At 41.5% G+C, this 12,777-nt stretch overlaps 1 protein-coding gene across 1 annotated transcript in view; it reads right to left on the bottom strand.

The window, feature by feature from the left end:
* LOC121939265 (calpain-1 catalytic subunit-like) overlaps nucleotides 1-9,316 on the bottom strand; it is a 31,959-nt gene extending 22,643 nt beyond the window's left edge. Inside the window, exons 1-4 of the mRNA XM_088075099.1 lie at nucleotides 9,172-9,316; nucleotides 5,049-5,107; nucleotides 3,189-3,429; nucleotides 2,085-2,154 (exon numbers count right to left, since the gene is read on the bottom strand). Coding sequence (XP_087931225.1) covers nucleotides 2,085-2,154; nucleotides 3,189-3,428 — 310 coding nt within the window. The 5' untranslated portion in view covers nucleotide 3,429; nucleotides 5,049-5,107; nucleotides 9,172-9,316. The remainder of the gene's footprint in view (nucleotides 1-2,084; nucleotides 2,155-3,188; nucleotides 3,430-5,048; nucleotides 5,108-9,171) is intronic.
* Nucleotides 9,317-12,777: the final 3,461 nt, after the last annotated feature.

Consider the following 12,777-nt stretch of genomic DNA (forward strand, 5'->3'; position numbering starts at 1 on the left):
ATTTCACCTTCAAGCCTACACTGACTTCCTCCATGATTAAAAAGACACCCTGAACTCAGCCCGGTCCACCTACTACTCCTACCTGATCAACTCTGGCTCTAAAAACCCCCAAAGCTCTCTTCTCCACCATCAACAAACTCTCCCTCCCTGACAACATCTCCAACTCATTTACAACCAACCAATGCAACTCCTTCCTCTCCTTTTTCCAAAACAAACTTGACTCCATCCCCAGCAGCTTATCCACCTCACCTGCACATCCTCCCTCCCCCACTCCCCCGATTCCTCTCGATACTCTGGCTCATTTCTCCCCAGGAACAGTCCAAATACATCAGCTGCACAAATAACTTCATGCTGTCTGGATCCCATCTCATCCAGCCTCCTCAAGAACTGCCTCCCTGTTATCTCCCCCCTCATCCCTAAAATCATCATCACCTCCCTCAGTACTTGCTCTGTTACCCAACCTCTCAAACTGGCCTGCATTACACCTATCCTCAAGAAACCCAGTCTTGATCCCAACTCCCTCAATAACTACCAACCTCTCCTTCATATCAAAAACTTGTGTTGTTGCCACCCATTTGAAAATCCATCTCTCCTCCAATAACCTCCACTAAACATTTCAGTCTTGATTCCACACTAAATACAGCACAGAAACAGCACTGCTCAAAGTCACAAATGACTTCCTCCTCTCCTTGGACTCTGGACACCTTAACATCCTCATCCTCCTCTCCCTCTCTGCAGCCTTTGACACCATCAACCATGCTATCCTCCTGTCCCGTCTCCAATCCTCCCTCAGCATCACTGTCACGGCCCTAACCCGGTTTAAATCCTGTCTCACTAACAGACAACAATTCATTCAGGTCAATAACTGTACCTCCTCCACTACCCCTCTGTCCCACGGTGTCCCTCGAGGTTCAGTACTTGGTCCCCTCCTCTTCATCCTTTACCTCCTCCCCTTGGTGATATCATCTGTCGCCATGGCCTCCACTTCCACTGTTTTGCCGATGATGTACAACTTTACATCAAACCAGTCTCCACTCAAACCCATAACACTCTCACTGACTGCCTGTCTGAAATCAAACTCTGGATGCAAACAAACTTTCTCAAACTGAACTTTGATAAATCTGAACTCATTATAATTAACCCCAAATCCCTCAGAAGGGCCCCTCACTTCTCCGTCACCATTGATAACTCCACCCTGTCCCCTTCCCCTCACATCCACAACCCTGGCATGATATTCGACCCAAACCTCACGTTTGAACCCCGCATTAATCTTATAACCAAAACTGCATTCTTCCACCTCCATAACATCGCCCGTCTGCCCTTCTCTCTCTCAGCCGCTGAAAACCTAATTCATGCCTTTGTCACTTCCTGTCTGGATTACTGTAACAGCATCCTCTTCGGTTCCACCTCCAAAGCTCTAAATAAACTCCGGGATATCCAAATCTCTGCTGCCTGACTCCTCACTCAAACCTCTTCCACAAACACATTGTCTCCATCCTCCCGAACCTCCACTGGCTCCTCATCCCTCACTGCATGCAGTACGAACTGCTCCTCCTCACCTTCAAAGCCCCCGGCACCCCCTCCCTCGCTGACCTGCTCCACCCGTACACTCCCTCCGAAACCTCAGCTCCTCTGATGCCAACCTCCTCTCCACCCCTCTCAGGACCGAGCGTCGGACCTGGGGGGACAGAGCCTTAAACCCCTTAAACCCCTCCCAGACTGCACTGACCTCAACACTCAAATCCCACCTCAAGACCCACCTTTTTAAATCTGCTTTTAATATTTGATTTATCCACATTTCATGCAAGAGTGTCTTACTTTTACTGATCTTGTTTTAATTTTTTCTGAAGGTTTTACTGACTTTAGTTAACTTTGTTTTTGTCTTTGTTTAGCGTCTCTGAGTATTGTGAAAAGTGCTCTATAAATAAAATATATTATTATGAGTTATATGAAATATTTTAGCAGTGTGTGTGAGTGTTGTTGAACTCTGTGTTTACGGTCTGACTCAAACAGTCAGCTGGTCTCTTAGCAACCGTTTCCAGGGAGGTTCCCCTCAGACTGCAGTGTGAGGTCACATGACTTACCTAGCGCTCCCTGGCAGATGTCTGTCCTGGTTGCTCCGCCCACAATGAACTGAGGGCTCTCTGTCAGCTCCTGAAACAGCCAATCAGAAACGCCCTCCTGGGTTACATCATGACATTACACAACGTCACATGACATCACACAACATCAAATGACATTACACGATGTCACATGACATCACATGACATCACTAGACGTCACGTTCCTCTAAAACAGTCAGACTGTTTTATTAACATTTCGTAAGGTCCTGCTCAGGGTCAGAACGTCTTTACTATTACTGTCTCTGTGACATCACACAGTCAGGTTATTGCACACGCTCAGTGACATCTGTTTGCAGCTGGCCGCCTGATAGGTCGATATCCAGGAAACTGCAGACAGGTTTCGCTGAACATGTGCAGGAACCCAACAGTGTGTATGTCACTGAGACGAGACGTTTCCTCTGTCCTCCCCCCTGCCACAAACAGCAGGATGCCGTACGAAGCAGCATCTGTTTCAGCCAATCACAGGCCTCAGACAGAGGACAATGAGTCTGTACAGCAGTGAGACAGTCAGCTGATCTCAGGGACAGAGGACAAAGAGGACTGTGTGGGGCAACAAATTGCACGTGTCCTCTGATGTCCTCCGAGTCATCATCACCTGACAGGATCCTGGACAGACCTCACTGTGTCTCTCTGAGGATGTACTATGTCTCTGTGAGGACATGTTATGTCTCTGTGAGGATGTTTTATGTCTCTGAGGACATTCTTTGTCTCTCTGAGGACATTCTATGTCTTTGTGAGGGTGTTCTGTGTCTCTGTCGGGATACGTTGTGTGTCTGTGAGGATATTTTGTCTCTTTAAGGATGTGTTGTGTCTCTGTGAGGACGTGTTGTGTCTCTCTGAGGACACTTTGTCTCTGTGAGGACGTGTTGTGTCTCTGTGAGGACATTTTGTCTCTGTGAGGATATGTTGTGTCTCTGTGAGGACGTTTTGTGTCTCTGTGTGGACATGTTGTGTCTCTGTGAGGACATTTTGTCTCTGTGAGGATGTGTTGTGTCTCTGTAAAGATGTTTTGTCTCTGTGAAGACATTTTGTCTCTGTGAGAACGTGTTATGTCTCTGTTCTTACCGTGGGTCGCTTCCACTCGACCCCTCTGGTTTTGGCGGTGAACGGTGCGAGTTCCTTGAAGCCCAGTGAGGCGGGTTCTGCGGGGAACATTGGATCCTGAAACAAGGATCTGTTCTGTAGACAGTCCTGCTTCAAGGCCTGGAAGTCCTGGTTCAGGTAGTGGATGGCCTGCTGGACCGAGCCCACACCGGACGCCCTCAGCCGGTCCTTCTGGATCTGACTGCAGACACCTGAGAACATCCTGGACCAGGAACCCAGCGGAACATGAGAACAGTAGAACATCAGTTGGACGGTTTGTGATGAAGTTCATCATCCGCGTTCCTTCAGGATGGACTGTAGGAACTTAAACGTGTTTGAACATGTCAGGGTCATGTGCCCAAATACCGTGTGACTAAGTTCCCTGCAGAACCCCAGATGTTCTCATCAGCTGCTTATGCTGCGTTCCAATCAACTCGGAAGTCGATCTTTCCGGGTACCTTATATAGCTATATACTACTGTATATATAGCTTACGAACGCTACTGTAGCGTTGCTGTGGCTTTTCAGTGGTCGCCACTATTGTTGCGTGACGTCAGATGAGCGAATCTCGATGAAGTCGGAATAGATTTTTTCCGACTTTCCGAGTCGGAGCTTCGACTTCAGCGGCTGTTGCGGTGCACTTTTTCCTGGTTGACTGGAACGCAGCATTACAGTCAACAAATGTTAGCAGGCTATGCTAACATGGGGTTAGCACATTGGCAGGTAAGCATGTTAAAATGTTAGCACATTAGCATGCTAGCACGTTTTTAGCAGATTGCAGATTCTGGTTGGTCAGAAACATAATAAACATGCAGAGGAAGTTTCCATCAACGTAGTTCGAGAACACTTACCTGAAAAAGTAAAAAAGCAGAGCCTCACTAAATGCATCAAATACACACCTACTTATTTTTCATTTGTATTTGATGATAAATGAACAGCCAGATTAGACTTATGACTTTCTGTATTATCAATAGGCTAAATAATTTCATGTGTGTAAAATGATTTTAGCGGAGAACTGACATAAATTTTCTGCATTTGCAGTGAAAAAAGACAGTGTTATTTAATTATATCAGTTCCTCATGTTTTGATCAATTATGCCCAGTTATTATAGTGCTGAGGCTTCTCAGCCGTCTTGTTCATGGTGTAAATTAAAAACTATCATAAAGATGATAATACTCATCATAAACTACCATGTTCTGAACAGACAAACTATGAACACTAACAAAGAATGACATTTGCATTTTGGAATATAAAACAGCTAAATTAACTACAAACCATAATAAACTCAGTCCATCACAAGGCATGATGGGAAATGGGGCATCGCCACATCACAGCCTACACATAGACTGTCAATGAGCCTACAGTCTGAAATCATAAAAACGAGGGTGGCTGGGAATAAAATGAGGATTAACTTAAATAGACTGACTTATATCAAAATATCTACTGTCTTTTTAGGACAGTAACAGTAGTAAGATGATTTTTTGTAAACTTTGTTTTTATTATGTTCTTTGTAACTAAATCAGACACGTTGATCGTGTTTGGTTAAATTGTGAGTAAAACGTCTGAAACAGACAGAAGTGCAGGTCGGCTGCGGTACGGAGCTGTTTTAAGATTTGCTAACATTCGGCTTAACTAAGCATGACAGTTATCCTGCCAGGGAGCAGACTTATCTGTCAGCATAAGTTACCATGGTTACTGAGCTGGGTTACCATGGTTACTGAGCAGGGACTCACATGAGCCACATTCATGGAACAGATCTCTGACTTAAACTTGTGAGACTTATTAAAATAAGACAGACTTTTCCTTAATCCACGTTGATGGAAAACCCATCAGGTGTTTGTACCTGATCTCCGTCCAATGAGCTGGAAGCTGACAGGAAACGGCTGGTTAGTTCACTGGATCCTGGTGAACAGTCACAACAACAACAACAACATCATCATCAACAACAACAACAACAACAACAACAACAACAACAACAACAACAACAACAACAACAACAACAACAACAACAACAACAACAACAACAACAACAACAACAACAACAGCAAAAACATCATCATCAACAAAACAAACACAACAACAAAAACAACATCAACATTGTGGTGCTCCATTGAAACCCATTCAAACTGACATTTTTGATCCCGCAGCCACCAGAGCAGAAAAACAGGACTTGTATTATTTCTGGGTGTCATTCTGGGCTTTTGACTCTGAATTTGTCATTTTGACTATTTTCCACCTGATGAGGTCATGTTGACCATATTTGGCATATGGAGGAAATACATGCTATTTCCACTACGTGACCTGTCACAGTCAATGTAGCTGCTGATCACTGACATATCCCAGACTGTCAGCAGCTACACTCACACACTGACGTATCCCAGACTGTCAGCAGCTACACTCACACACTGACGTATCCCAGACTGTCAGCAGCTACACTCACACACTGACATATCCCAGACTGTCAGCAGCTACACTCACGCACTGAGGAGGAGGAGACTGACATCATTCAGTATTTCATCTAAAAACATTGTGGCATGATGACAAAAACCTGGCATTTAAAGGGTTAAAGTTCTGAAAATTGATATCAATGTTTATGATTAGGACTGATTAAAAAGCAAAACTCAATGAAAGAAGACAATCCTTTTAATATATAATATTTTTTAAAGCTTGATTTTGAAAAGTATATTTTGTGTGCAGAGCGATCCGAGTGTGTGTGATATCAACGCGGGCACTAAGGGGTTAAACACAGGCGTTGTCACAAAAAGATCCACATTGTTCCAGGAACTTTGTAAAGTAATACATGCTGAATTATTAAATATTAAATAGATTACTTTAGAGTCTGCAGCTCAGTGGATTCTGAGGAGAGCGATGGTCTGAAGGTCTGAAGGCCTCTCAGTCTGATGGTCTAATGGTCTGATAGTCTGATGGTCTAATGGTCTGATAGTCCGATGGTCTAATGGTCTGATAGTCTGAGTGTGTTCAATGAGGCAGTCTGACAGCAGTTGACTCAGCACTCTGAGAGCTCTCTGCGTTTTCTGGAGCTCCACCAAAATACCAAACTGCTGCCAGACTGGACTCAGACCGGGAGGTCACCACCGACCGGTCGGATGCAGCTGCACAAGCTGCACTCTGCTAACACAGTCAGGCTGCAGCGTTTTCTCTGACCACTCCTCCACGTTGTTGACCAGCTGATACGAATGTTTTTGTTTCTAATGGGACCATTATCAAACTGGTTGGGCACTGAGAGTGAGTGCTGCAGCACAGAGTCAGGAGGTGGGTTTCCATTAACCCCTCAGAGTGCACAAATTGAAAATGTGAATATAAATTACACCTAATGGAAACACAACAATTTAAAAAAAAACAAAAAAACTCCCATTTATCTCAAAATAGTTTCTCTGCTGGCATGAGCTGTAAAAAGCCATATCTGTCCAAACTGCAGTGGAAACCTTTTTTTTCTGTCTTTAAAACACAGTTTTAACTTCAGCTTTTTCACCAGGTGCAACAAATGTGGTTTAAAATTCAGGAAGTCACTGATCAAAACACCCAGGTATTTGTAAGAGTCAACAACCTCTATCTCTCCTCCATCCACGGCCACCATCACAGGTACACTCTGTGATCAAATCTTTGAGTTGGTCAACAACATAAGTCGGGTTTTGTCTGCATTTAAGATAAGTTTCAGGTCAAGCAGTTCATTGCTGGCGCACAGCAATACACAATAGTGTAATCAGCATTGAAATGAAAATTGGCATTTGACACAATTTGTCCTGGATTAGTCACATAAACAGTAAATAAAAGTGGACCTAGTACAGAGCCCTGTGGCACACCCTTGTAGACAGATACAATATCACAGCATAGACCCTCATGCCTAATGCACTGGGACAGATTACAAAAATAAAATGCAAACCAAGCAACAGCTTCCTCTGAGAGCCCGGAGCTTATTAGTCTACACTTCAAACTATCATAGTCTACTGTGTCGAAAGCTTGAGACAAGTCAATGAAAAGTGCTGCAAAGTGTTGCTTCTTATCAAGTGCTACCAAAATGTCATTTACCACTTTCAGTGCAGCTGTGACAGTGCTATGATGCTGTGTCTATGTGCTTGTCAGTAGGATCTGGCTCCCTCATGATGCAGCAGGAGCTACCAGAGCTGTTATTGCATCAAAAACTCTGAGAACGTTTTTAACCCACAATTCCTCTGTGAAATCGTGGACTAATTGTGGACTCCATAACACGCCTACGTGGCCTTGGATTGGAAATAATGACGGCTGGCGCGGTGGCTGCAATAGAGATAAAGCTGCTAATGTTTTGAATATTCGTCGCCATGGTTACTGAGATGTTATCACCAGAGGAGAAGTCACATGACATCACTCAGATCCACAAAATATTGCTTCAGTTTTGAGCAAATCTGTAATGGAAATCCTCCTGCTGAGTCAGAGTTAGTTTTTGTCTCTGATAGGATCAGACTGGTGGAGAGGATCCCGACAGAGAGCGCGCTTTCTTTTAAAGACTTTAAATCTCCATCAGAGGACCAGCTACATTCAAAGAATCAGTCCGTTTATTATCAGAAAACTCACTTCATTCAAAGTCCACAGAAACACAATCAAACTCACAGATGTAGATTTAAACTCGTTCACAGAAAGCTCTCTGTCTCTGTTTGGATCCTCTCCACAACAACAACAACAACAACAACAACAACAACAGGGTCCAGGGGGACAAATACAGAAGTTTGGCTCACTGGGGTCTTAAGGAGGGTTAACCATTTGAAACCTGAGAAAACTGCCTTATTTCTTTCAAAAACATGGAGAAAAAGACAATGAGCAATGATGAAGAAATTTCCTCCAAATTAGCAAGAAATTAGTGAAAAGTATGAGAACATTACTGGAAATTTGTACAAAAATAAGCAAACAAACCAAAATAAAACTGAGCAAACAAAAAAGTAAAAAGAAAGGAAATTATAGAGAAACGATTCTAACTAATTTTATTTGTAAGGCCAATGATCACAGTTTGCCTCAGAGGACTTTACAGCAGGCACCATCCCTGTGACCTCAGACCAAGCAAGACAAACAAGACCTACAAAAAGTTATTAAAAATTCATCATCATTCTGTAACATCATTTTAAATATGTCTGGTATTATCATGAATATAAATATTCTTTTTTTTCTTTTTTTCTGGGTTAGACATTTATTCTTACTTTTAAAAAAAATCGAGATCTAATTTATTGCTATTTATGGACCATTTCTTACCAAGTTGCTCATTGCTTTTTTACATGTTTTTGAAAGAAATCACAGCAGGTTTGTTTAGGTTTCAAAGGGTTAAATATTATGAAAGGCATCTGAATGCAGCAGAGAAAAGTGATGTCACTGCAGGTTTTAAAGGGTTAACTCATGCAGAGTAAAGTTGTCTATAATAAACACTTCTTGGTGTGAATAAAGCACCTCCTCCAACCAAATTCATATTTAACTCTAATAATAAAATAAGTCGACACATTTTTCCAGGGAACTTAAAGGTGAAACTGTTGAAATGATGAAGTAAAACTCTGCCTTCATTATATGTATTTATTTATATTTTATCATGTTTATTTTCGTTTATTTCTCTTGTTTACAGATGTTTACTGTGTTTTCTGTCTGATTTTGTTTTGGTTTTTTTTATTTTAATTTTTTTATTTTGATTTTGTTTGAACAATCTTTTTGCAATCAAAAAAATCCTCCGTTTTTTAAATTCTGTTTTGAATTGAACCTGTGGATGTAAATGTGATAATTATTTTATTTTACATAAAATAACGTTTATTTGCAGTAAATAGAGCTACTTAGAGGTGAACGAGAGACGCTGCACGAGGACTCATCCGACCATATCAGCACTTTCTGCTGAATCAACCAAACACCAAAAACAGCTGATCTGTCCCTCTCTCTCACACACACACACACACACACACACACACACACACACACAGCTTCAGTAAAACACTCACCGGTCGCTCGGGGCTCCTGGATGCTGCTGGGTGCAGTCACACAGTGTGCAGGACGGTCCGGGTTGGAGATGATGGCTGGACGATGATGATGATTTGTGTGTGTGTGTGTGTGTGTGTACGCGGGTGTGTGTTCTGCTGCAGTCACCAGCCCCGCCCGGTGGGAGGGGCGGAGCTCCATGATGACAAACAGGCCGATTTAAAGAGACAGCAGAGATCTTTGAGAAATATGAACAAAAATATGACGAAACTTCAAAAAATTATCATCTGCAGATTGATTTTGACTCTGAGCGCCCCAAACTTCTCAGACGATCACTTTCACACACGGATCACGTCCGCTTTGTTTTTTATTCGGTTTTCTTTGTTTCCGGTGGAGGGGGGAAACGGCGCCCCTCTGCAGGTTAACGGCGGCTGTGGCCACAGACGGTACTGCACCCTGTAACGGTTATATTACCCAGCAATGATTATTAGATGTGTATATACAGTCTGTAACCTGCACCACAGACTGTATATAAAGATTACATTACCTCATTATTATTATTATTATTATATCTGTATATACAGTCTGTATCCTGCACCACAGACTGTATATAAAGATTACACTACCTCATTATTAGTATTATTATTATATCTGTATATACAGTCTGTATCCTGCACCACAGACTGTATATAAAGATTACACTACCTCATTATTAGTATTATTATTATATCTGTATATACAGTCTGTATCCTGCACCACAGACTGTATATAAAGATTACACTACCTCATTATTAGTATTATTATTATATCTGTATATACAGTCTGTATCCTGCACCACAGACTGTATATAAAGATTACATTACCTCATTATTATTATTATTATTATATCTGTATATACAGTCTGTATCCTGCACCACAGACTGTATATAAAGATTACACTACCTCATTATTATTATTATTATTATATCTGTATATACAGTCTGTATCCTGCACCACAGACTGTATATAAAGATTACACTACCTCATTATTATTATTATTATTATATCTGTATATACAGTCTGTATCCTGCACCACAGACTGTATATAAAGATTACACTACCTCATTATTATTATTATTATTATATCTGTATATACAGTCTGTATCCTGCACCACAGACTGTATATAAAGATTACATTACCTCATTATTATTATTATTATTATATCTGTATATACAGTCTGTATCCTGCACCACAGACTGTATATAAAGATTATATGACCTCATTATTATTTGTATTCAGGGGCGTCATAGTGGGGGGAAAAGTGGACCTGACTATCCAGGGCCCGAGCAGGGAGAGGGGCCCATGACAACCCTGATATATATATATTTTTTTTGTGATGTTTATTTCAAATGAATTGGGCCCTCCAATTAATTGGTGTTATTACATATATTGATAACATCAACGGAGAGAATGAACTATGTCACAGTCCTCACAACATATGGGACATTCTGGGGCCCCCTCTTGGAGGCGCAAAATGGTTTAGTCCGCCTGACAGCGACCGGTGACAAGTGTAACGTCAGTGAGCCCAGATTGAATGATCTGGGGGCGAGACATGATGCTGCACAAAAAGCACAAATCAGGGTGTCAAAAAAAGAAGGAGAGGAAGGAAAAAGAAAGACGGCAGAATGAGGGGAGGCAGCTGCTGACTTCTTTCTTTCCCAAAGGTGAACCCAGTTTGCTCGTTAGTTTGCTTTAAGTCCAATTAAAGTTAAGGTAGTCCACTCCAGACAGCTGCTGCTGATGTTTGTATGCTCACGTGAAGTCTTTAGCTTAGCTAGTTCCCAACCAGGCTGCTTGCGGCAGTACGTATAAAGACAATTATGGGCCAGCTAACGTTAGTCGTCAACATTAACCAGTTTCAGACACAAGCAGTAGCACTGGTGCAGCCGCAGCAGCTGGAGCAGCAGCAGCGACCAGTCCAGGTGGCTCCTCTGAAGATGAGCAAAGACAAGGTGAGATCGTTGTTCCAGTAGGCTATTCAGGGGCGAGCTCCCCCCACCGACCCCCCTTACTGAGAGAGAGAGAGAGAGAGCTGCTGCCTAAATGCGAGTTGTTTCAGTTTAACGTAAGTTAGCCTTTTGGTTCAGTGTGTGTGCTACAGCCTATTGTCTACTAACACAGCATAGCTGAAAGTGAAACTCTGTGCTGAGACTTAATAAATGATCCACCAAGCAATATTTCTACTGCATATCAACATGTAAATCGCCTGCCAATATCACTGTAGGCTCAAGTGCACACTAGTAATATATTAATTGAACAATAAATCAATGTTTTATTTTTGTCTGGTAAAAAGCCTCAGCATTGCAGTGCAGTACTGTGCTTAAAAGCTATTGTCAATGCTCAATAAATTCATGATGTTACCAAAGCCAATGAATAATCATGTTAAATAACTGTGATCTCAGTATCAATCAAAAATAATTGTGATGATGGATCTCTCACAAGAATTTGAAAATGAAGTGCTACACTTCCGCACCATATATGATGCTACATTTCCAAAAAATCTGTCCTCTCTTGAGCTCCTTAATGCCATCTGGAAGATGCAGCTACAGAGCATTTTTGGAGAACTTTGTATTGCTTTGAGAATTTTCTGCACACTTCCTGTCACAGTTGCAGGGGGTGAACGGGCTTTCAGCAAGATGAAGCTGGTTAAAAACTACCTGAGATCAACAATGGGCCAGGACAGACTGAACAGCCTCGCCATTCTGTCGATTGAAAGCCAATTAGCCAAACAATTGGACTTTACAGATGTTATTAGTGACTTTGCAAACAAAAAGACCCGTCAGTGGGCATTCACTGGGATGTAAATTACATCTTTACATCTCGTGTCAGGAAGGCTTTATTTCTTTTTCTGCAAGCTGAATAACAATTTGACAGTTGGCATTTTGTACTATCGCAGGCTCTATTGATAAGATGACATAGGCCTTTGATGTAAAAAGCAGAAACCAGTCCCAACTTCTTTTTTTCACATTGAAACTTAATATTTTTCTGTTCATTTCTACTGTACCTTCTCATTACAAAAGTAATGTAGCTTATTTGATCTGATTCTGAGTGTACAGTTGTCTCCTGTTCCCCTGTTCAAGAATAAATGTTTTTTCAAAATTTGCACGAGTGTCAGGGATCAAAACGTTAGTACACAAACCAGATATAGGCTAATGTTTTAGGTATTTGAGCACAAGTAGGTCAAATGCATTAATTCAGGTGGTGAATGAAAGAACCATTCATCAATATAATCTGATTGTAGCTTAAAACCCTATTTATGCTTTTTTATTTGAAATAAATACCCCTTTTTTTTTCTTTTGTGGACCGTGCACTGGCATGGATAGGGGCCCACTGACATTGAGAGTGTACAGGGCCCAGAATTTGGTGCTACGCCCCTGTTTGTATTATTATTATTATATCTGTACAGTCTGTATCCTGCACCACAGACTGTATATAAAGATTATATGACCTCATTATTATTATTATTATTATTATTATTATTATTATTAGATCTGTACAGTCTGTATCCTGCACCACAGACTGTATATAAAGATTATATGACCTCATTATTGTTATTATTATTATTATTATTATTATCATTATATCTGTA

Source organism: Plectropomus leopardus, chromosome 3 (genome assembly GCF_026936395.1).
Source record: "Plectropomus leopardus strain MGB_pleo_1.0 chromosome 3, ASM2693639v1, whole genome shotgun sequence".
Taxonomy (NCBI): domain Eukaryota; kingdom Metazoa; phylum Chordata; class Actinopteri; order Perciformes; family Serranidae; genus Plectropomus; species Plectropomus leopardus.